General features: G+C 34.8%; 2 protein-coding genes and 1 pseudogene across 2 annotated transcripts; 1 reads left to right on the forward strand and 2 right to left on the reverse strand.

Annotated features, from left to right (window-relative positions):
* Positions 1-22,432, forward strand: part of LOC136279212 (uncharacterized) — a 360,360-nt pseudogene that overhangs the window by 92,958 nt on the left and 244,970 nt on the right.
* LOC131786913 (transmembrane protein 180-like) lies at positions 76-12,065 on the reverse strand. The gene is made up of 17 exons (XM_059103969.2): positions 11,808-12,065; positions 11,146-11,230; positions 10,325-10,398; positions 9,552-9,661; positions 8,811-8,886; positions 8,510-8,573; positions 7,771-7,903; positions 6,466-6,537; positions 6,320-6,348; positions 5,704-5,781; positions 5,107-5,151; positions 4,270-4,347; positions 3,541-3,617; positions 2,781-2,864; positions 2,306-2,414; positions 1,698-1,728; positions 76-1,268 (listed from the first exon to the last, which is right to left on the reverse strand). Exons 1-17 carry the CDS (start codon positions 11,915-11,917, stop codon positions 1,123-1,125), a joined length of 1,401 nt encoding a protein of 466 aa, XP_058959952.2. The 5' UTR covers positions 11,918-12,065; the 3' UTR covers positions 76-1,122.
* Positions 18,037-19,360, reverse strand: LOC131786909 (melanopsin-like). Its single transcript, XM_059103966.2, has 2 exons — positions 19,107-19,360; positions 18,037-18,433 (listed from the first exon to the last, which is right to left on the reverse strand). Exons 1-2 carry the CDS (start codon positions 19,358-19,360, stop codon positions 18,037-18,039), a joined length of 651 nt encoding a protein of 216 aa, XP_058959949.2.

Genomic DNA, 22,432 nt, shown 5'->3' on the forward strand with positions numbered 1-22,432 from the left:
TTGTCTAGAGCAAAATACTTTACATTGTCTATGAGGATTAATGCAACACTAACAGATAAAACACAAGGGGAAAAATACATCAACTGTTTGCCATTCTCAATTGACAATTTTATTCAAACAAACTCCACTATAATTTATGTTCTTCAGCTCATTACCTTATCCCTTTTATTTCTCTTCATGTTTTCTATTAACATGGAATAATTTAATAACTTGCTCTTTTTACAGTGTGGATCTTTTCACTACAACATTGTACCTCAGAAAAAAATACTAAACTCTTAATTACAATTGAAAACTATTGGATTAATTCCCTTCCTCATCATGTGATATTTATATTAAAAGAATGAATGTATCTCTCCATTTTGGCCCAATATTACATGGGAAATACTCATGGAATATCATGGCCTATTTTCAATAAAACCTGTTCCAGACTATCATTAAGAACTTAATACTTTTTTTCCTTCTAGCTTTTTTTCCTTCTTCTTTTCCTTAATCCCTAAGTAGCTAAATATTTAGGGACATATAAAGTATTTCTTCCTAAATTTCCTGAATCTTGAAATACACAAATTTGAGTTTCTACGAAAATAAGTGAAAAAACCCTCTCAAAAACTAGTCTTTAAACCCCTTTGCAGCCAAACCCCACTAAGAAGTCCTGTGCCGATGCAAATTTACTTATTTGTTTTCAGAGTTCTTACTTGATTGTGTTTGAAACTCCAGGTTACTTTACATCTCCAGTGCTGGGAAATTCACTGTTACTAACTCTCAACATACTGAGTATGTCACATAGGTGTGCAAACTGCAAATTGTGTGATGCACTTGGTACATCACATGGACAGGAAAGGGGTTAAGACACAAGGATTATGTACCTGTACCCAAAGGTTAACAAACAAGACTCTTTCATACTATAAAGTTTGTTTGAATCTAAATCTATCCCCTTTATTTGAACCCAGAGATATAATATATATTTTGCCAAACTGCTTTCTTGGTCTGTACCACAAGTTTGGAACCCTATTTTTCTGTTTTAATTTATGGCCTGTGCACTTTGTGCTTGGGACATAACTCTTAGAGGAAAAAAACTTGGTCACTCTGTAACTTACAGTATGGAACTCAGTTAGTAAGAAGTATTTATAACAGAATCTTGGATATGTCCTGAGCCTTTTTTGGTCTCTTAAGAGGGTAGAAGGCCCACACCACAATTTGAACCATAGCAATTATGAGAGGAATGATACACAAAAGGAAAAACATAGCATCTAAAAGTTGCCCTGGTGACCCTGAAAAGAAAAAAAGAAAGAAAATGATTGGTAACTAATGTGTGAAATTAAATGTGAGTTGAGTTTAAAGAACTGATCCAAACAAAATGAAATGTTGTTGGAAAGCTTCCAATAACCATTATGATTGAACAAAAAGAGGTTGTAACCCAAGTTGTTGGTAGTTACATCAAGCATGTTATGCCTCAACTTCTTGCTGGGGTTCAAATTTTACAAAACAGAGAAAATAATAGAGAATTGAAACATGAAAAGGTGATACTTTGGGAAAATTTTTCACCTCTTACTCAAAAACACATTTTCAAGTTCCAGCTCTTGTCACTGACATTAACCTCAGAGTGATACTTTAGGTAATTTAATTCAAAGAATAAATAACAAGCATAAATTAAAAGTAACTAGTATGAACTGGACTTCAAAAATTCATGTACTTGTTACCTGAAGAGACTTTACTATTGCCTTGGGTATCCTGCAAAGATAGTTGGAAACAAACAAATCATATTATTATTTAACAGTGCCAAAATGGCCAAAAACAAATGCACAAAAATAACAACCAAGTAAAAGTTGCCACATGTTGTAGTCCAATGAAATTCTTAGAACAAGACATTCAAGTATCAATCATTTAAATGAATAATTGTGATGAAGAACTACCTGAAAAGACATGTTAGCTGACAGTCAGCTGACAGTCAGATGACTGTTAACCGCCTGAGCACTTTATCATTCAAAAGATTGCAACAGGAACTCATTTAAAGAAAGATTAATTGAATGCACACTAAGTTCACCATAATTTCATCAAAGTTTTTTGATAGTGGCCTGTTGGTAACCTGTCAGCTGACAGGTTTTTCCAGGGAGATTTTCTTCACAGTTACCAATATTTGGATACTAGTCTGGGATTTGCAGCGTTGCAAGAAATTTTAGTACAGTAGCATTGACAAAAGTGTTCTTTTCCAGTGTTTAGACCATCCATGTCATCAGGAGCCTTGATGCCACAGATTTAAAATTTGTGACTTGTTGAAAAACCTTCCAAAAAGAAAAATGCATCTTACCTTGTATCCATACCAGGAGAGTATGTGTACCACCATCATTGGTGCTAGAGACTGTGCTGGCTTGGTAAAGAGAGCATTGGTACCGAATATCATGGAGGACACAGGTGCACTTTAAGAACAAGGGGGGAAAAGTATGTTACTGATGAAAACCAGACATGTCTTGTAAATGACTGGTAATCATGACTTAGTTGTAAGAAACCAAATATACTATCATTCAATCAAATAATGTCACAATGCCTCTGTCTACCCAGGAGCATACATGGGTACTGACAAATTGTAAGGGAAGTGTAATGAAATGCTGGAGGGTAACCATGCGATGGACTAGTATCCCATCCAGGAGAGAGTACCAATACTCCTTGGTTGCTTCATACTATAAAAACCTGGCGATCAAGCTCCAGCTGCATGGGCCACTTGGCTACAGTGCAGACTTAACCTTTTTTTTTTTTTTAACCCAAACTACAGGTCCTTTACTCACTTTCTCTGGTATTTTTCCATATCAGCATCAATTATGTCAGAAACAGATAGATTGAACAATGAGAATGTGGCATCAGGGAGAGAGCTGAAATCAACACACAAACTGTGAGAGCTGGCTTACCATGATTAATTTCCCTCAAAATAGCAAACCCTTGAACCGAACTCTCAGCCTTATGACACAATTATTCCACAATACCCAACAAAATAATTCCACTCATCAATTAAAGATTTTTTACTACCCAATAATAATTGATCAATATTAATTGAAGAATAAGTGTGTAAGTAATGAACAAATGATATGTACATAATATGTTGTAGTTCAATTTTATCCTTGGTTCAAATTTTATTTTCCTTTGTTTCAAACTCATTATCATACATTACAATACCCAAAAACAAAAGAAAATAATATATAAATTTAGCCAAGCCTAAAAGTGGAGCTCACATTTGAACCAAGGATAACATTGAATCACAACATATACATCCAAAATAATTTTGTCTTGTCGTCAGAGTTGATGATGTAAATTGGCCACCATAATGAGTTTCTCAAGCTGAAGTTTCAAGCATTAGCCCTTTGTCAGAGTTGCTAATGTCATAAGGACTCATGCTTTAAAAAATCTTTATGGTGGCTAATAAAACCACATTAACTGGAAATATTCAAACTAATGCAGCGCTAAAGTTTCTTTTAATTAATAGCTTCCCCCTTTATCAGATATACGTACAACCAATATCGAAGTTTATTTTCATCAGATATAAAAACTTACTTGTCTATGATAAGAAAGAAGTAAAGAGCCCAAATGTTACTCCTTCCAGCCAAAAATACAACTACAGGCAGTGACAACTGTAAATAGGTTAAGAAAAAAATTGTTAGCTGTTTTCACTTAAATAAATGTTGATCTTAGGTGTTCTTAGGAAAAAATAATTTATTATAAATATATAAAACTAGCCTATGCTTACTGAATACTCTTCACTAACAATACAAAAAAGTAATGATCACATCATCAATGATTATTTAATATACATGGTTTACTTCCATATCTCATTTTAAGTTGCTAAATAAATGAAACCCTTCTACCCTTAATGTGACTAGCAAATTCTCCTTGTCAGCACCTTAGGAAATTTATGGAGAGCAGTAAGGAGAATATGTATACTGGTGCTAGGGTATAATGGGTCAAAGAATGTCCATGCAAACAGGCTGTATTTTACATTAGAAACATTGAATCAAAACACATGTTTGCCTTTCTCAACAGGCTATTAAAATGACTGTGAATCTATGAAAATCATATTCATTGTATGAGAACAACAGATCAAGAAATGAATAAAAGCCATTGTTGCAGTAGTTAACACTACTTAATAAGTAGGAGTGAAAATAAAGCCTGACTATGTTAACAAGCTGACTGAGAACTGGTCATTTTGTTGGTTCATAATAAATTATGATTAACAAATTTTAAAAAAATGGTAGTATGTACAAGAAATACATATAATTTTCTTACCTTGACATAGAATGACCACAAAATGACCTTGTAGGAGCCAAACTTAGCTAATAATGGACTCGTTAATAACACAAGCAGCTGATGAAAAAATTTGTAATAATTTTTAATTGAAGTAAGGACATCATATTTGCTAAAACATTTTAAAAACTAATCATTTATCAGACAAATGGGGAGGAGTAAAGCTTAAAAGCCTCTTTTTCTTGCACTGCATACTATAGGGTTTGTTCCCTTTTTCAGTAACAAATTTCAAGGATGTTTCCAGGACTCAGCTTGATTTTTCCAGGACTCCAAATATCACCTTAAACCCTTTAACTCCTAAGATTTCAAAATCAATTCTCCTTGTGGTCTACATACATCTCTTATAACATAAAATTCTTAACACTTTATTGCTTGTGAATGAGTTAAGCAAATTTCCTTTCTAAGTTTTCCAGGACCCAAATGGACCCTGATACTACATACGTCCTGCCTGCCTCAACTATTTCCAAACCAGCAATTATAGAGGGTGCTAAAAATAATTAATAAAACCTAAAATTAATAATATGTGATGCATGAATGTTTACAAAAAGGCAAGATATGATAAGATTTGAAGTTTTCCTTTTAAATTTGTGACACATGAAATGCTATCTAAAGTACACAAGATGCCTAAAAATTCTTCCACTCTCATTATCATTACACAAATCAAAGAGAAGGAGGGTTGGCCATAGAAGAGTACTCGACATGAAGAATAGAAGAGAGAGCTTCTCTTTTTGAATGGTGAGTTTATCAACCCTATAAGAAACCCCTTCCCATCAGTAAAGAAGATAAACTAAGAAAACAAAATCGAGAGTTGATACCTACCCTGGGTACCAAGAATACAGACCCAGTTAATAAACTGTACAGGACCTGAAAATGAAACATTGTCAAAATAAAAAGCACAGTCACTTTACACATGTATAATATTTATTGGCCTCTAGCTACAAAGGGCATACATGTTATAAGCTTACAGTATTATGATTGTTTTTTTTCATCTATATAATATATATGAATGTGTTTTGATTTTTTTAATTTCAAGAAAAATGTCTTCCATAGTCATTAATTTTTCAATGTTTTTGGTATCCTAGTTTTTAAAAGGAAACATACAGCTTTAAATCATAATATTATGATTAACATATGCTTCATAATAAAGGGTACATCAAAACTATATTCCTTTGATTGATGTAGTTTTAAAAAAAGTATCCAGTAAATCTTTTGTAAGGAGGAACCATACCAAAGAAATTCAAAGCTCTAGGTGAATAGAATCCTGAATGCTTAAACTGTTTACTAGTGTCTTACCATTTACCACATAGTTAAATTTATTTAATACATTTTTGCACAACATTGACATCAACAGTTAATAATCTATTTCATATCTAAGAGATCATTCTATTACAAATAAGTCAAAAGGCGGAAGCTTACAGCTGGAATGACACCAGGTCCTATAAGGTGCTCCGCAAAAATGAGAAAGAAGTTGCTGCAAAATGTCACATGAAAAACCTGATGAGGAAAAAGTATGTAATTATTCTTTTACCACAAAAAATTGTTTGGTGGTGACTGGGTTGAAAAATTGACTATTAATTCTAAATTTAAAGTATTGAAATATACATGTATATAATAGTTCATAGCATGATAGGATTCATTACTAAAGTCTGAATCCTTTACCTCCCACAAGTGATTAACATGTAACTTCTCCCTATATTATCTGTACATTATCAAGCAAACAAGAGATGAGAATACTCAAATGTATCAAATACAAGTTGTAATCTAAATTGGTATCTAACACCAAATTCATGTAACTAATTTACAAGTAAATGTGTAGCAGCTGAAAGGGAGATTTATTTAACAATCAGACATTGGGAGTTAAAGAGATAAACATTTGTTACTTTTCTTGATAAAAATGCCTTCAGAATACATTATATACTTACCAGATGATCTTAGACTATAGGGACTATAATTATATGATAAGTTTGCACATTCTTTATGGTGTCAACTTTGTTATTGGAATATGTATTTAAAAAAATTACTTTCAGATTACCTGAAAAAAATTCATGGCCACAAAACAAACTGCAAAATAAATGAAAATATCACTGTTTACATATTAAATTTAAAAGAAACATACTTTCCTATTATTTTTTAAAACAATTTCTTTAACCTTATAAAGTATGAAATGGTAATAATTACCAAAGCTTCTTTGTGTCAGTATTTGCTTTAAAAGTGTAAAGAGAGGAAGTGACTCCTTTGAAGTCTTTCCATCTGAAAGATTAAATGAACAACACAGTTTCAGACTAAATTACCACAATCGTTAGTTACTATTTAGTTATACAGGTCTAGTTCAACAACAAGACATAATTCTTATATGATATAAGGTCAAAAGTGAAAGATCAGTTAGATGCCCCTTTCTGACTACAAAATAAATTCTGGCCCTCCAGTAGCCGTTGTAAGCTTAGGATTTGACAAGCAAGAATAGAGACATTTTCAATTGAGTGTCCAAAGCATTCTGAGATTGCTTTGTACTTGCCTTTCCTTTGCTTTATGATTGGTCCAGAAAACTTGCACCACTTTATCAACCAATCAGATGCAAAACCCAACTCAATAACACCATGGTCAACCTTGTTTTCCTATTTCATTCAGTTTACTTGCTTTGTACTTGTAGTTTTCACTCACCCCTTGTGATTTGCCCCTCAATTCTGATTGGTTTTCCATACTCAATCGAAATGAAATCTATTGCTCTAGCAATAACAGTTTGTTTATTAATTTTTACAACCCTTTAACCCCTAAGTGTGACTTGCCTCTACTTTTCCCTATTTCCCTAATGTGTGGCCCACCCCTGAGCCACACATTATGGTCACAAGAATAAAGGAAATGATCAACAACTAAAGAGGCTCTTCAAGTGATTGTTAAACAAGTTCTCCTTGTTAGCAACTTAGGAAATACGTAAAGAACAGTAAAGAGAAAATGCATACTGATGTTAGGGTGTAAAGGGTTATGTGCAACAAGTTCTTATTTGTAAGGTATGCTCAACTCGTCACTCTACCCAGACACACACTTGTATTAGACATGTTACCCATAACAACTGATGTTGCAATGATCCTATTATTGTATTCCTAAAAATTTGAGGTATGAAGAAATCAATTTGCTCTGTAAATCAGACAACATCTCTGCAACTCACAACTACCTTATTATGAAAAATCTCTTCACATTGAAATTAATCCTTTTAGGTACAGAGTACCACTTTGCATACAGTATCTTTCATGTGAAAATTCTTTACCCCTTTACACCCCAACATCAGTATGCATATTCTTCACACTGTTCTCTATACATTTCCAAAGGTGCTGACAAGGAGAATTTGTCTATTAATCAAAAGCTTCTTTAGTTGGTGATCATTTACTTCATTCCCATGACCTTACTTTTTGATTCAGGGGTGATATTGTATGGAGAAACTAGCAGCTACTTACTCGTAGGGAGTCAAACAGTTATTAAAAGTACCTTGATTTCCTCCACTGCCAGACGCACTTGCATCCACAGCCACTTCAACATTCATACCAGTGTACCTCATCAGTAACCAACTAAGAAAAGCAACTATAATGCACACTGCTTGGAATGACTTGAAATTATTTTGCTGTTAAATTTTAAACAAAAGAAAAGAAATTGTCATGACTGTTTTTGTAACTGAAATTATAAATCTTAGAGAATCATTACTTTCATCATTAAGAAAATTTAAGTAGTATATCAAATATTAGGCAATAAATCAGGGTTTGAATTAGGGTCAATGCCATCTTCAAATAATATATGTTAAATGTGTTCTGTAGGTTTGGAGAGTTTGATCATAATTTTATCTTGTTAGCATTATTATACAACTACACACAGGTGAATAGTGCTTTTACCAAGCTCCATGATCTTTCTTATTCTATAACACACATAAGTATTGTTGGAGATCTTAAAGCTACAATGTAACAGCTACTGCATAATGCAAGAGGTTTACTCTTTTTTTACAACTATTTATGTAAGAAATATTGAATTAAAAAACTAACTTAAATTAAAACAGCTCACAAAACACTTAATATTCAATTACAAGAAGATAAAATTTTGTATCAAATGAAGCTTATCAAAATCACATAATTGTGGACTTAAGTTGTTTGTAAAATTTGCTCCCTAAACATTTTCCCAGGTTCGTTTTCATTAAGACAATTATATAATCAAGCAAGAAGTTTACTTGGTACCCTACCTCATTCTGATAAACATTTGTACTGACTAAAAGAGCTGTTGAGCCAATAATAGATGCCACTTGTCTGGAACATAAAGAGAACAAATATTTACTCTAGATTCATTTTAAGCACATACATGTAGGTGAACAAAGCTTGCCCAATCTAAAAAAGTACTCTGACTAATAGTATCTCTCTAAAGAATAAAACAACTTTGGGTAATTATTAAACTAAAAAGGACCCAACTGCAGTGTACAATGTACTTATGACTTACATGACAATAACACATACTGTATTATCCTATTTTACACTTTAGTTCCTTACGCATATTTGAGAGTTGTCTGTCTTTCCTCTTGTTGAGTTGAAATCTCAGCAAAAAGAGCACACTGGGCAAGTAATACTACATGCAAAAACGAGAAAGGAGAAAAAAAAAAGAATAAAAAAAACATTATTACGTGTTAGCTTAGTAATGCAGTGATTGACGTGATCACCAAACAATATCACCAAGTGTATGTCATTGTTTGTGACAATAGATTCCTGCGCAGAGCATTGGAGTCGAATGGTAATGCTAGTGTGATGTTACAAAGCAAATAGCAGATTGTGCTCTTCGATTAGAATAGTCTTAAATGTGAGAAAGGAATCTTTCACTCAAACTAATTTTATTTTGCCTTTGCTCCAGTTTACCCTCAGCTGATAACTGGAACTTTAATTAAAAAATATTGGTTGAGGAATGTCAGAACATATATGATTGATGTCTCAACCTTAAATTGTGATTAATAAGAATGTCATGACATTAAAATATGAAATGTAACACATTTATATAAAAGGGCTCTGACTTATGAAACAAACTTGATATATGAAAATGACTGTGGATTGTGCAAGAATGGTATAAAAATGATTGGTTATTGATTAATATCAGGAGCTGTAATTAAAATTTAACACCATTCCACATAACTCAAACCACAGCAAACTTGAAGCATGTATTTGTTTCCCTTGGGATTTCAAGGTAGCAGAGTTTTTGTACATACAGGATTGAAGGAACTTTTACCGACAGTTTCTACATACCAAATGTGAACATGCCATCATATAAGCACAGTGAAGTCATTAGATGAAGTCCAACAACCCAGTCACCAGTTAAACCAAGCCAAGTCCATGGAAACCAAGGGGTTAAGAAGCTATACAAAATATACAGTGATAAAATTTAGTAAAAATTTGGCACCTTATAAGGATTGAATGTAATAATATTAATATGAGATATACCATTTAATATGAACTTAATTTTATCTATTATCCCTTTAACTCCTATGAATGACCAAGACAGAATTTCTCCTTACAATATCACTACAATATTAAGTAGACAAGAGATGAGAATAAAGAAAAATATCAGTTAGGAGATTATAAGTTGATCCAATAGCAAATTCTCCAAACTTAAACATTACAAGAACTGTATGGTAGACAGTTAGGAGAATTACTAATGAAATCTTGGGAGTTAAAGGGTTAATCTTCACCTCTTGACACTTTTACTCTGAATCAATACAATATCTAACACACAAGTAATGAGAATAAAGAAAAATATCAACTTGGGGATTATTAGTTGATCCAATACCAAATTCTCCAAACTAATATCATACAAACTGTATGGCAGAAAGTAATGGGAATTACCAAACCAAGATTTTGGGGGTGAAAAGGTTGAAAGAACAGTTACACTATTAAACATTATTCAGGTATATACTTACATTTTAAAACAGACACATAAAAGATGAAGAGTCATAAAACCACACTCAAGTGCTAGAAAATAAAGTGATAAATTCATAATAGGCAGTATTCCTGTCATTTACCTCACTGCAAATAGAGGAGCACCATATAGGATAGCTAACCTCCTTTTCCTTAAAACCATCCAGGTAGAACTGTCCTGGTGGATAGTAATAATTATAAATTAAATCAATTAAAACTCTAAAGTCATTTATCAAAAGTTGTATCAGATACACCACATACTATGTACATGCTCAAGGAAACTTGTAAATTCCTTAGCAAATATGTTGCAGTTAAATTTTACTCTTGAGTTGAAACTTTTTGACAAGGTTGATTCTCAATTTCCTCTATCAACTGGACCTGATTAGTCAACTGGCTGCAACATATACTTATGCCTTGATCATTTAAAGCTTCAACATTCCTGGGAATTTGAACTTTTGAGGATTGGCTCATTCAAGATCCCACCCCCCCCCCCTCCCCCCATGCCAAAATTGCTTTCAAATACCCCACTCAATATTGAACGATTGTTAGTGTGATCAGCAAATGTTGTAGAATTTAGCAAAGTCATGTATTACTTTTTGGTGCTACTTTTGGGTTTTTTGCTTGTAAGCATTAATCAGTGAAGAAGAAATCATCTTTCTTGGCCATTTGCTAATGAAAGCAGTCCCTTTACCTTTTAACTCCTCCATTAAAACACAAGTGTTATGCTGGATAGACTTGATGCTTTCAGTTCAATTGCTCCATCCCACCCAGGCAAGGTTCAAATTCTCTCACCCTGGCATGGATGATAAGTTGCAAGAGGGGGAAGGGATGTTTAAGCCTTGGATTGATTGGTGCATGACAATTTACTCTTTTAGTAATAAAATGAAAATACCAACTAAAATAGGTGGAGATTTAATTTTTTTACCTGGAAATATCCAAACAAAGGGTCATTAATGGCATTCCAAATAAGGAACACAACTTGAGCCACATTGAACCAGTAGTTTGAAATCCTAGAGAAAAAGTTCATCAAACATTAGAACTGGAGAACAACTTCTAACATACCACATGCACTCACAGTCCATTGATTGCAATATTAAAGGAGATAGAAAAAAATTAATAATTAATTAATTATAAATTCCGCATTGCTGTGCATCTGACTAGTGACAGATCACAGATGACATCACCATGTCATAGGAAAAAAGAAGTGGCACATGAGGTGCAGTCCAGTGTGTCACTAAAGTTCTTAAAACATTTTGACGTCTTCTGTAATCTATTACAACAGTAACTGTACAGACCCATGGCAACATGGAATCTGTGTTTCATGTGATAAAAATTTAAAAATAAGGTGAGTGTCATCCAAGCTTTATTTTCACCATTGCTTAAGTAGTGCTCATAACTTCGAGGATCAATCTCATATTAATATTCATTTATTAATCTGTAGTTCAAATATTTGAGATTCACAGTCGTGGCTTCCTAAAGTAAGCCAGGCTTAAACTTCAGAAAACCAAAATGCAATTGCTATGATTAAACCACAAACTCTACAATAAAATCGACTGAAGGCTTTACTAAATACACTCTCGAACTTACTTGTAGACGTTGAGGAAAATTTTGACATAATAAAACGTGAAGATGGAATTCATCATCGTCGCAGCCAGTGTTGTGGCAGAGTATGCCAGAGCATTCTTGTTTAGCTCCATTCTTTGCACCGTTGGCTTTCACAACTTGGTGTATGATATGAATAGTTAAAGGATTCTGACTGAAACTCAGTGTAACTGAATCGGAGAAGATGACGAGTTAACAAATAATCTTGCCTCCAGTAGTGGCCGAATTAAGCGCCATTTTGTTTTTAACTGCGGGCGAAGAGAGGTCAGCGGTCGGCGAATTTGAAGTTGTTTTTTACGTTATGTTTTTTACGTTATGAAGTGGGTTTTAACTTATCTACCGAATGCATGATCTCATGTGGTGTCCCACAGGGGTCTGTGCTTGGTCCTCTGTTATTCTTAATCTATATTAACGATATTCACAACTCTTCAGCGAAATTATCATTCTATCTCTTTGCTGATGACACGAGCTTGTTGTATGCTGACTCTAATTTGAAATCTCTTGAAAAAACCGTCAATAGCAAACTGCTCAAAGTCTCTGACTGGCTTAATGCAAATAAGTTAACGCTCAATGCTAAAAAGTCAAACTATGTTATCTTTCGTCCATATCAACGTAAGTTGAACTACTCGATTAACATTGAAATGATCGATAACTGTACTCAAATTCCTACCACGCTTCAGTGCGAAGACCATGTTAAATATCTTGGCGTCCTATTGGACAGCAACTTAAGCTGGAAATTTCAAATAAATAATGTTGCATTAAAAATAAGCAGAACTGTTGGTGTTGTTGCCCGTCTTAGGCACTTCGTCCCACGTACAACCCTTTTAAATATTTATCAATCATTGATCTTGCCTCATCTGACATATGGTTTGGCGGCTTGGGGTCAAGCTGCCAAAACCCATTTAAAAAAAATCCTCGTGCTTCAAAAACGAGCCCTTCGTTTGATGTACTTTTCTGAACCTAGAGCCCATGCTGTGCCTTTATTTATTTCCTCAAAAATTCTACCCCTACAAATGTTATATGCTGAAAAAGTATCTTCTATAATGTTTGACGTTTCCTGCATGAATGCTCCGTCTAACATCTGTGATTTCTTCACTAAAGCTAATTCAAAGCACAGGCATGAGACCAGGTTTTCTTCTTCTGGAAATTATTATGTTCAAACTTCAAGACTGAATTTAAATCAAGATTCTTTACCAGGTTTGGAGCTAAACTTTGGAACGCAATTCCTAACGAATTTCGTCAACTCTCCAAAGGAGCTTTTAAGAAAAATTTTCATGACTTTTTGCTCTCGATAATGGAAGCAGAGGACGATTATGTTGAAGTGCCCATTCTCCTACAAAAAATGGCAAATTCTGCATCCTCGACTCAATGTATATAATTGATAGTTCTGTTAGTAGTAAATTTGATTGTAATATCATTCTGTAAGACTATATATTTTGTAACTTTAGCTTGTTTTTTTTTTTTTTTTTTCTCAGTAGTTCTTATTTATCCAGATAGTTTATTTAGTTACTTTACAATTATTATATTATCTGTTATGACTGCTGTAACCTTTCCTCTCCGCCTGCCTCGTCTAGCTTTTGCTATTTGCGGGTGGAGATGGCAAAATGATATGCATGAAATAAAGTATAGTGTGAGTAAGCATCAAGCCACAATATTCGACCTGCACCTTCAAGTTTTCCGATGTGGAGAAGTCTTTTTCCATTTCCCTACTGATGATGATCAGTCAAAAATTTGACACGAATAGTTGCAACTAAAGGCCATTTTGGGGAAGCTGATTTTTTCTCTATCTGATAATTATTGTAGATTTACAGTTTATTAACACAGTGTGTATGTAAAATTACCACCTGTTTTCCTAAACTGACATACGAGTCACCATGATTTGGTATTCTTATGGTTAATCCTTTAAAGGAAAACTTCGGTGTACAAAAATACAAGCTGAATATAAGCTACCTTAGGAGATTTTCCTCTTGTAAAAGAGGGTGTCCGAGATTTCAAAGTGTGACGAAATATAACAGTCAGAAACGTGGATTATATTCGCAAGACTATCTCTCCAACTTGGCTGTCTGTGCTGTGCACAATTGATATCTACTTCAACATGTCGATAAACAGCAACAGGTAATTTAACTCATACCTCAATGCATAGCGCATGGAGGAAACGTCTACCCCTTCGCTAATTTCATTACGTTTCAACCTTTAACCATTCAAATAACGGTCCCAATGTGATGCGGGCTTATAATTGTCAAGATCAGTTACAGTACTGGGCAACAAAGACGTCATTGAAAATTTAGTGAGGAGCACTGACATGTAATATGATGAAGAAGAAGAAGAAAGACTTTATTTATTGAGGATAGCACGTGATAGTGCACAAACACTAATAAACTTGTGGTCCTCCTAATTACAATAAATATATAAATACAATAGAATCATTAATAGAATGAAATATAAATAGAAAATTAGCTAAAACAAGTAAGAATATATAAAACTACTATCAATAAAATTTACGGATTAAAATGAGCTAAGCATGATTGGTCCTTATAGTAATATTTAAATACGTTGTCTTTAAAGGCCTTAAGTGTATTAGACTTTTTTAATTCAGGCTTTAACTGATTCCATAATTTTATGGCAGAAACTAGAAAAGTTTTCCCTCCTTCTCTAGCCCTTTTAAACTTAGGTAATAAAAAGTTGTATTTACAAAATCTAGTGTTGCGTGAATGTACTGAACTTAATAATCTTAAGCTATCATTAAGATAATTAGGTACACAATAATTAATCCTTTTAAATAGTATTGAACATTTAGCCATCTTAGTAGAGTCATAAAATGGTATCCACTTTAAACGATTGAATAGCATAACTGATGAACTACGTGGTTCAGCATCTAATAAAACCCTAGCAGCTCTCTTTTGTAGCCTAAGTATTCTTAAAAGAGATTCATTAGAGCAAAGTGACTGCCATGCAACATTGGCATAATCAAATAATGGCTTAATTAAACTATTATAAAATAAAAGTCTTTGGTTAAATGGTAAACAAAGTTTGATCTTATTCAAAATTCCAATTCTTTGTGAAATTTTTTTACACAGTCTGTCAACATAAGTGTTCATTGATAAATCGTGGTCAATGTCTATACCAAGAAGTTTAGCTGAGGGTACTTGTTCCAATGATACACCATTCATAGTTTTAAGGGATAAATTATAACCATCTGGTAGTTTCTTCCCAAGGCGTTTGCCTGTGACCAGTAGTGTTTTAGTCTTTTTTTCATTGAGAGGAAGTTTATTGGTGTGCGTCCAGCATTCAATTTCCTTCAAAGAAGCAGCTAGTGAATCTTGTAGAGAATCAACCGCTGAGATATCTGCCGATAATGTCAGTGTGGTGTCATCAGCATAGAGATCCAGGTCAGCACCATTAACATGTAGAGGCAAATCATTGATATAAATGACATAAACGTGATAAAACGAATAAATTTGAAAGTATAGTCTCTTTAATTTCAGTGTTTTTCCGTAGTTCCAAAATATTTAGAGAGGGCAAGTTTCATAGCAGGAACGCACGCAAAACATAACGCCTCAGGTGTTTAATTTTTACCGGTAGAATAATTAAGCACAATGAACAAACACGACGAAAAAACGAAAAGGAAAAAAAAAACACTACCGCTGTACTTCGTCTTAATTCTTCCCATTTAATACCAGAATTTCTCAGGCAGAAACAATTTCTTCTCACAAAAAATCTATTTTGGCTGGAATTTCCATGTTTTTTTTTTCTTGTTTTCGAAACGGTCGCTGAGCAGGAACATTCGCCGACAAATGTATGTGCCGACAAAAATATCACGATCTCTCAAAATGCGAATAACAGCTTTGCAGAGATTATCAAAGAGACAAATTGAGTTAGGAACAGAAATTCAATCAGACTCTTAATGAGCTCGATTGAATGGTTGTTTGCCAGTTGTCTCCAGTTTTTGTTTTGCAAGCTACAGTTTGAACGTTGCTAAGTAACCAGCCGTTTATTTAAAGAATAAACTTTGACCACACCTTCAGAATCTTTGTGATCGTCGCCGACTGACGGTGAACTGTGAACAGCCATCGTAAAAAACAACTTGACGTTTTCAGACTAGCCACTTGGGGAAAAAAATCTGATAACATTGTTGTAAGTAAGCTTGGTTTTTTACATTCTTCGTTTTCCTTTAAGTTTCACGTTGAGGTCAGTTCTGAAATTACTTACGTAAGAAGCTTGGAAAAACTTTGCACAATGTCAAGAAATTTAAGAAAGCACTCGTCAACGAAGTTTAAGTTAGCTTAGGTAAGAATGGACATGCCTGCGTGTGTTCAGTTTGATTTTCAAAATAGTCAGCATATTCGTGCCGGAGGCATTGAATTGAAGAGAAGAAAGTTAACTTTACAATACCTACAGCTGACCAGTTTTCCTTATTTAACGTTCACGACAAACAGCTTCTTACAAATCACAAAGGACGCTCGAAACAAAATAGATATTAAATGTGGGTTGGAATTTTTCCCAATTCTAATTCCTTATTTCAGCAAGATCGAAATAAATTGCATCATTTTACGGCTAATTATGCCTGATATAGCAAACATCTCTTTAATTTTATTCAATGTAACTTCACTGATCTTCATCGATTTTTGTTTGTAATACTTTGGTGAGACTTCGAGGATTAATTATCATGTCCAATGTCACCAGGTGCTGGTGCTCTTATTCTTCCACGGGAAAAAAAACTCTCTTTGAGCCTTTGGCAATATTAAAAAAAAAATTAGTCTTGATACTCTGACAAAATAATGAGAGGTCTTGTATCTCCCTCGCTAACAGATAATTAACTGCAATGCCGTCATTCGGACGATAACAAAAGGAATAGGTCACTAGCTATCTCTTCCTTATGAATAATTAGGAAATTCTTCGGGTATGCTGACGTCATGGACAGCAAACATACCATTTCCCAAACCAATCTCCGTTCACTCAGTAATTTTCAAAAGATTTCCCACAAATCCTATTTACCTTTTTCCTCATTAGTGGTGCACCTTATCCAATCTCATCTCTCATCGCCATCTTATTCATTTCCGTGACTGAATCTTAATTTTCATCTCAACAGACGATGATCGGAAAAACGACGTTCTTGATCGTTTGCCTGTTGGTGCTAACCAATAGTGTACAAGGAAGACCCCTCTCGATGGTAGACGACGTATGGAGTGTCCATGGTGATAAGAATCAACAAGAACTCAAACTTTCACAAGTGGAGCATCATCTCTCTGACGAACAGAAAGGAGTTACTTGGTCGTCCGACCTCCTCCCTGATGTGTTTGACGGCGATGATGTATCGGAATTGAATTTGAAAATCCCTCGTGTTAAAAAATACCTTAGCGTTGTTGTTAAGTCCGAGGTTAGGATTAGCTTGTATAGAGATAATGAAGAAAAATATTTAGATGGCGGAAATTTTGTTGATCGAGATCGCTATAATGAAAATGAAAACGATGATGATTCAAATGATGTTTATGAAGAGGAAAAAGAAGATGAAAATGATGATAATGATGATGACCATGAACAAAAGTTTCACGTAGATGACAACAGTGGTGAGAACTTTGACGACATATCGTCTGCATCAGCAGTTTATAAATTTCTGTTTGACGACAACGATAAAAATGATAATGATAAACCTATTGTTTACGAACCTCAGGATTATGATAAGTTATTTGATGACATACTTGATCAGTGACAAGAGGTTTTAAGAAATTTAGTCTAACATTTCTACAATATAGAATGAGTTGTCTACACTTGATTCATTTCGTTTCAACTTTTAAGACTTTATTAGGATATTATTTCACAAGTGACGCTGAATAGACTATTTTTACAGTTGTGTGCTTAGTTGTCAAGCCTTTGATTTGGAGTTAGGCTGAAGGTGATCTTGTTGGGATAGAGACCAGTATCACGAAGTAATTTACATTTGTAATGCGATGTTTGTATCATAACAAGGTCACCCTTAGCCTCACTCCTATCCAAAGGCTTGGCAACTAAGCACACAACTATAAAATGGACTAATGAAACTATCTTTTAATTGACACTTAAGAATGACGACGTACTTTGTGTTTAATCTGTACACAAAAAGAACAATAAAGACTGAAAGTTTTATCTTTTGTGTAGAATTGTGGAATCCGGATGAATTCGAAGAGCAACTCTGTGTGAGACTACATATAATTATGGATGGATAGTTATGATAGGCCTACACGTTAAAAGCCACCTTCAAACTCTTACTATCTGTGATACGATTATGCACAGAAGTACTTGATTCCTTACTTTTACTAGAAAGTCGCTGTCTATGACTCTTACGAGATACAACCGCCCACAGCGTCAGACGGAAACGTCTATTCATGACTGTGTACACGAAAGGGTTGTAGATCACTGACGCTTTTGCCATAAGATCAGGAATTTCAGCTTCGCCGGGTGAAAGCAAATGATCGCCCCTGAAGATACTCATAATGCTGACCATACAGTACGGAGACCAACTCAGTATAAACACAGTGATGGCCACTACAGTCAGTCGCAGTAACTTAATTTGCCGTTTTCTCCGCCGCAATCTTATGGGTCTATTACCTGGAACGAGATCTTCACGGAGGAGCCTGGTAAGAAAATGTTACGCAGATGAAAGTAGAGTAATTTACAAATGATTGTCAAGGGTAATGATTGGTCCACAAAACTTGCACCACTCTCTCGTCCAATCATAAGCAAAACCTAAAACCAATCGCGCCTTGGTCACCCGCGTTCTCCCGCGCTCTACGCAGTTTACACGTTTTCACTCTGCCTTCCCATTGGCACCTTGTGATATTTCCTCTTATTCTGATTGGCTGTTGTGATAACTTTGGGTTTGGTTTTACAACATTCAATCGAAAAGCGCTCTAACTACTAAGTGGGTCCCTGATTTAGTATTAAGAGGATCAAACTAATGGAAATTAATACTTTATATGAATGGTTTAGCTTATTTCAAGCGACTCTACATGGAGAATAAATACCATTTTTAAAAACTGCTTTGATCTAGCTTTGGGAAATATCTAAATATCTAAATTTCTGGCTCTGTAATTGCAAAATTGCTACTCTAACTCAGTCAGATAAAAATACTTCGAGTCATTCAACTGTCTCCTCTCTAGTTCTCTTGAACTAAAAGGTTTAGGAGTTTCAATAAATTTTGATTACAAATCATATGCCACATTGCAATTGCTCAGCTCAATAAGAGAACTCCTAAATAGCGCTGTTACATTACATAGTCACCTTAGCATTTGAGCCAAGAATACTAACCTGAAGATCTTGAAGTAACAAAGAGAGATGATAATCAGTGGAACGAAAAATCCAGCTGTGACCAGCAGCAAACTGTAGACCATGCCAATGGTTGAAATATCTATCCAATCAGGACCGCAGTTCATGCCAGCAGCCCCTGGGGAAAAGTGCGTCACACCAAGAAGAGGGGGAAGCATACACATCGCACCATAAGACCAAGGTGCTACAGTGAGACCGCAGGTCACTTTTCGTGAGCACCTGTATCTGGGCTTCATTTGATGCATGATATAACTCAAAACAATAGTCATCTCGGTGAAGGTGACAATAGATGCAATTCCTACAGTTCCGTTAGCGAAACCGTACCAGCTACAACCTGTTTCATCATTTCCGATGTCTCTTTCAGCAAGGAGCATGGTGATGGACGTGGGGTACCCAAATATGGTTAGGAAAAGATCAGCAAAGGCAAGGTTCACCATGAGTGGGGTCAAGGTTTCACTGCGCAGTGACGGTTGATAAAGGACGAGTATTGTCACTACGTTGCCAAGGAAACCAGCCGTGAGGATGAAAAACATAACCGCGATGTATGCTTTGTATCTGATGTCGTGAAAATGTAAGGAAGTGTCAGTTATTTCTACGACGTTTGACCAATTGACAGGAGACGTCGTTGTGATCATTGTGTAATTTCGTTTGTTGATTTCGTGTCAAATATGGTTGTTTAATTTCGGAAGCTGAAATTGCCGCAGAGCTCCGCTGCAGCAAACTGAGGAAGGAAAGAGATAAAAATGAAAACTAACCACAGAGCAGTCATTTCAGATAAAGAAATACCTGACAAGAAAAAATTTCTAACAAGTCTCTTACAACCGTCAGTGTTGCATTTAAAAGATACTGCTAAAGTTAATTCGAATAAAAATTACCGAGTAAGGAAAGAACATTTTACAGCCAAAATGTCGAGAAAGTAGGTAACAAGGCAACTTTAAGAGGGAAGCAGTTACCAGCTTCTCGTGGCAATTATTCTGGACGAAACGCGCTTTGAAGTTCTGGAATCTTTGTTATCGTAATATTTGTGTATCATGAAGATCAGTTGCTCACGTGCGTGGATGCACGTGACCAACTGAAACTGTCAAATCAAAGTTCTTCGACGCCAAAGGATCACGTGCAGTGAGTGACATGCAGTAAAACTACTAATCGAGATCGGAATCAGCATTCTATTCCGAAATAGAAATCAAATAAAATTATTCAAATTAGAATTATAGCTAAATTTCGTGTACGTTTAGACTTGCATAAATTGAAATAAAACGCCAGAGCTTTTTCAAACGACTCCCAAATCATAGTGGTTCCTCCACAATTGGAACATTTTATACTAAAAAATCTTACAGTTCACTTCAGTGAAACTAGGGTTCCACTTTTAGACTCTTGAGGTAGTTTCCGTTGACAGGGGATGAACTCAGCTAATTGAAATACTCTATTTTTATTGCATTTGTCGATGAGCTTCTTAAAAATGAGTTCAGGTTTTGGTTGCACGGTCAACAAAAGTCACGGTACGGCTAATTAAGAAAACTCTTGACGGATTTTATAAGGATAAATAATGCTGAATGCAAGCGAATTGCTTCCAATTATTGATAATCTCATTGAAGTACACTCAGTTGATTCTGGCGACCATAAAGAAAAAATGATACTGCTTTTTTAGAGATACAAGTTTCACTCAACCCTTTGAACAGCAAATTAATGATTATACTTTGTTACATAAATGGAAAATAGTGTTTTTTTGTGTCTCTTGATCTTATCAACTTAGTCTCCACAATTCTAAATTCATTGTTTTTTTCTCATTTGTGTCCTTTGGTGTCGTTTATAACAAAGAAGCTTACTCTTTCAAGTACTTTGTCATTAATTTGCTCAGGAAGTTTAAAAAAAAACTACTACCTAAACTGAAAGTAAACGTCAAATATGTTTTACTGTACCTGTAAATTCTTCTCTTTGTCCTTACAGTCACTCGTGAAGTTTACAATTACTGATATTGCCACGTCATTCGCTCTTAAAGAGGTGTGTGTCTCTATCTCATGAATATTTTGTTATTGTTGTCGCCAAATTCAAAACCTAATTGCTTACAATTTCATTTTTTATCTTTTTTTTTAATGTTTTCCTCCCAAGTCATATCAAAAGCCCTTAATTAATGCTAGGAATCACTCCATATGATATCACTCTTGTTAGCAAGAAGTTTTTCTTGAGGATGCAGGTCAGTCTAACAACAACTAAACACAATAATGATTTGCATTAGTTATCAGGATTATGACGTGAAAGTACATTTTGCCGGAGAAAAAAAAATGCTGAAGGTGACCGTGATACCGTTCATGCGTTATTCAGGCGGCTTAAGACATTGAAAAGCACTTAAATATATTGAAAATGTTTATTTAGGATGTTCCGTTATAGTCGATTTCAGTTACTTTTTCTTGCATCAAGAAGCATGCCCTGGAGCAGTTTTTTTCCCTTTACAGAAACCGTGTTTTTTTCTTTTTAAATGGTAATCTAAATGTTGATATAACCTTTTGATATCAAAGGGGATGAAAGCAATAAAGGTGAAAGTTAAAGTTGAACCTTTTAATCCAATGATCGACGCGTGTATAAATGTACTTGCGACAGAGTGGCGCCGTTTAATTTTCCGGGTTGAAATAGGTTATACGCCATCACTTGCTTGGGGCTTCTGTTTCCAAAATAAGCTAAGGATTGCAATGTCTCGTACTGTGCACACGTCGAAGAGTACCATAAAGGTCGCATTCTTCAATGGATGTGTCCAATTTATCAGGAAGAAATTAGCCCGTGAGCGGTGAAGAGGAGTTTGTTGCTTGAAGCAGTTTTTGCCCTTTATAGAAATTGTGTGGAAATAGGTTATACGCTATCACTTGCTTGGGGCCTTTGTTTCCAAAATAAGCTACGAATTACAATGCCTCATACTGTGCACGCATTGAAGGGTGCTATAAAGGTCGCATTTTTCAATGGATGTGTCTATTTTTTTCAGAGCAAATTAGCCCGCGAGCGACGAAGAGGAACTTGTTGCTTGAAGAATCTTCTTGACTGTACTCCGCCAGACTCAAACGAAAAGCAGACTAACAATATGAAAGGTCATTTTTTTTATTATTATTTTCTGGTTTATCCGCTAGCTTGCAATAAGAAAGTCATGCCTTTCATCTTATACCCCATTCATATCGGCAAACATGTTAAGTGAGAATCGAAAAACTGAATTTTCCAAAGATATCAAGTAGTTACCACTTTGCATTTTCAATGCGCTAAATCGAGGTTCACAAACATCGGTTTAAGCGGCTTCTCTGAAGAAAACAATTTTCAACCACGTT

This window comes from Pocillopora verrucosa, chromosome 2 (genome assembly GCF_036669915.1).
Source record: "Pocillopora verrucosa isolate sample1 chromosome 2, ASM3666991v2, whole genome shotgun sequence".
NCBI lineage: Eukaryota > Metazoa > Cnidaria > Anthozoa > Scleractinia > Pocilloporidae > Pocillopora > Pocillopora verrucosa.

Bases quoted from the DNA above. Each gene is read 5' to 3' on its own strand.
- LOC131786913 (XM_059103969.2), bottom strand. From the start codon at position 11,917: ATGGAGCTAAACAAGAATGCTCTGGCATACTCTGCCACAACACTGGCT. The intron at 4,348-5,106 runs GTAGGTATCAAC...TTTTTTCATCAG, and splicing joins CTGTATTCTTGGTACCCAGG to CTGCTTGTGTTATTAACGAG. The intron at 2,415-2,780 runs GTGAGTAAAGGA...TTGTTCTTAAAG, and splicing joins ATGGAAAAATACCAGAGAAA to TGCACCTGTGTCCTCCATGA.
- LOC131786909 (XM_059103966.2), bottom strand. From the start codon at position 19,360: ATGAAGCCCAGATACAGGTGCTCACGAAAAGTGACCTGCGGTCTCACT. The intron at 18,434-19,106 runs GTTAGTATTCTT...TTTTCTTACCAG, and splicing joins TGTTACTTCAAGATCTTCAG to GCTCCTCCGTGAAGATCTCG.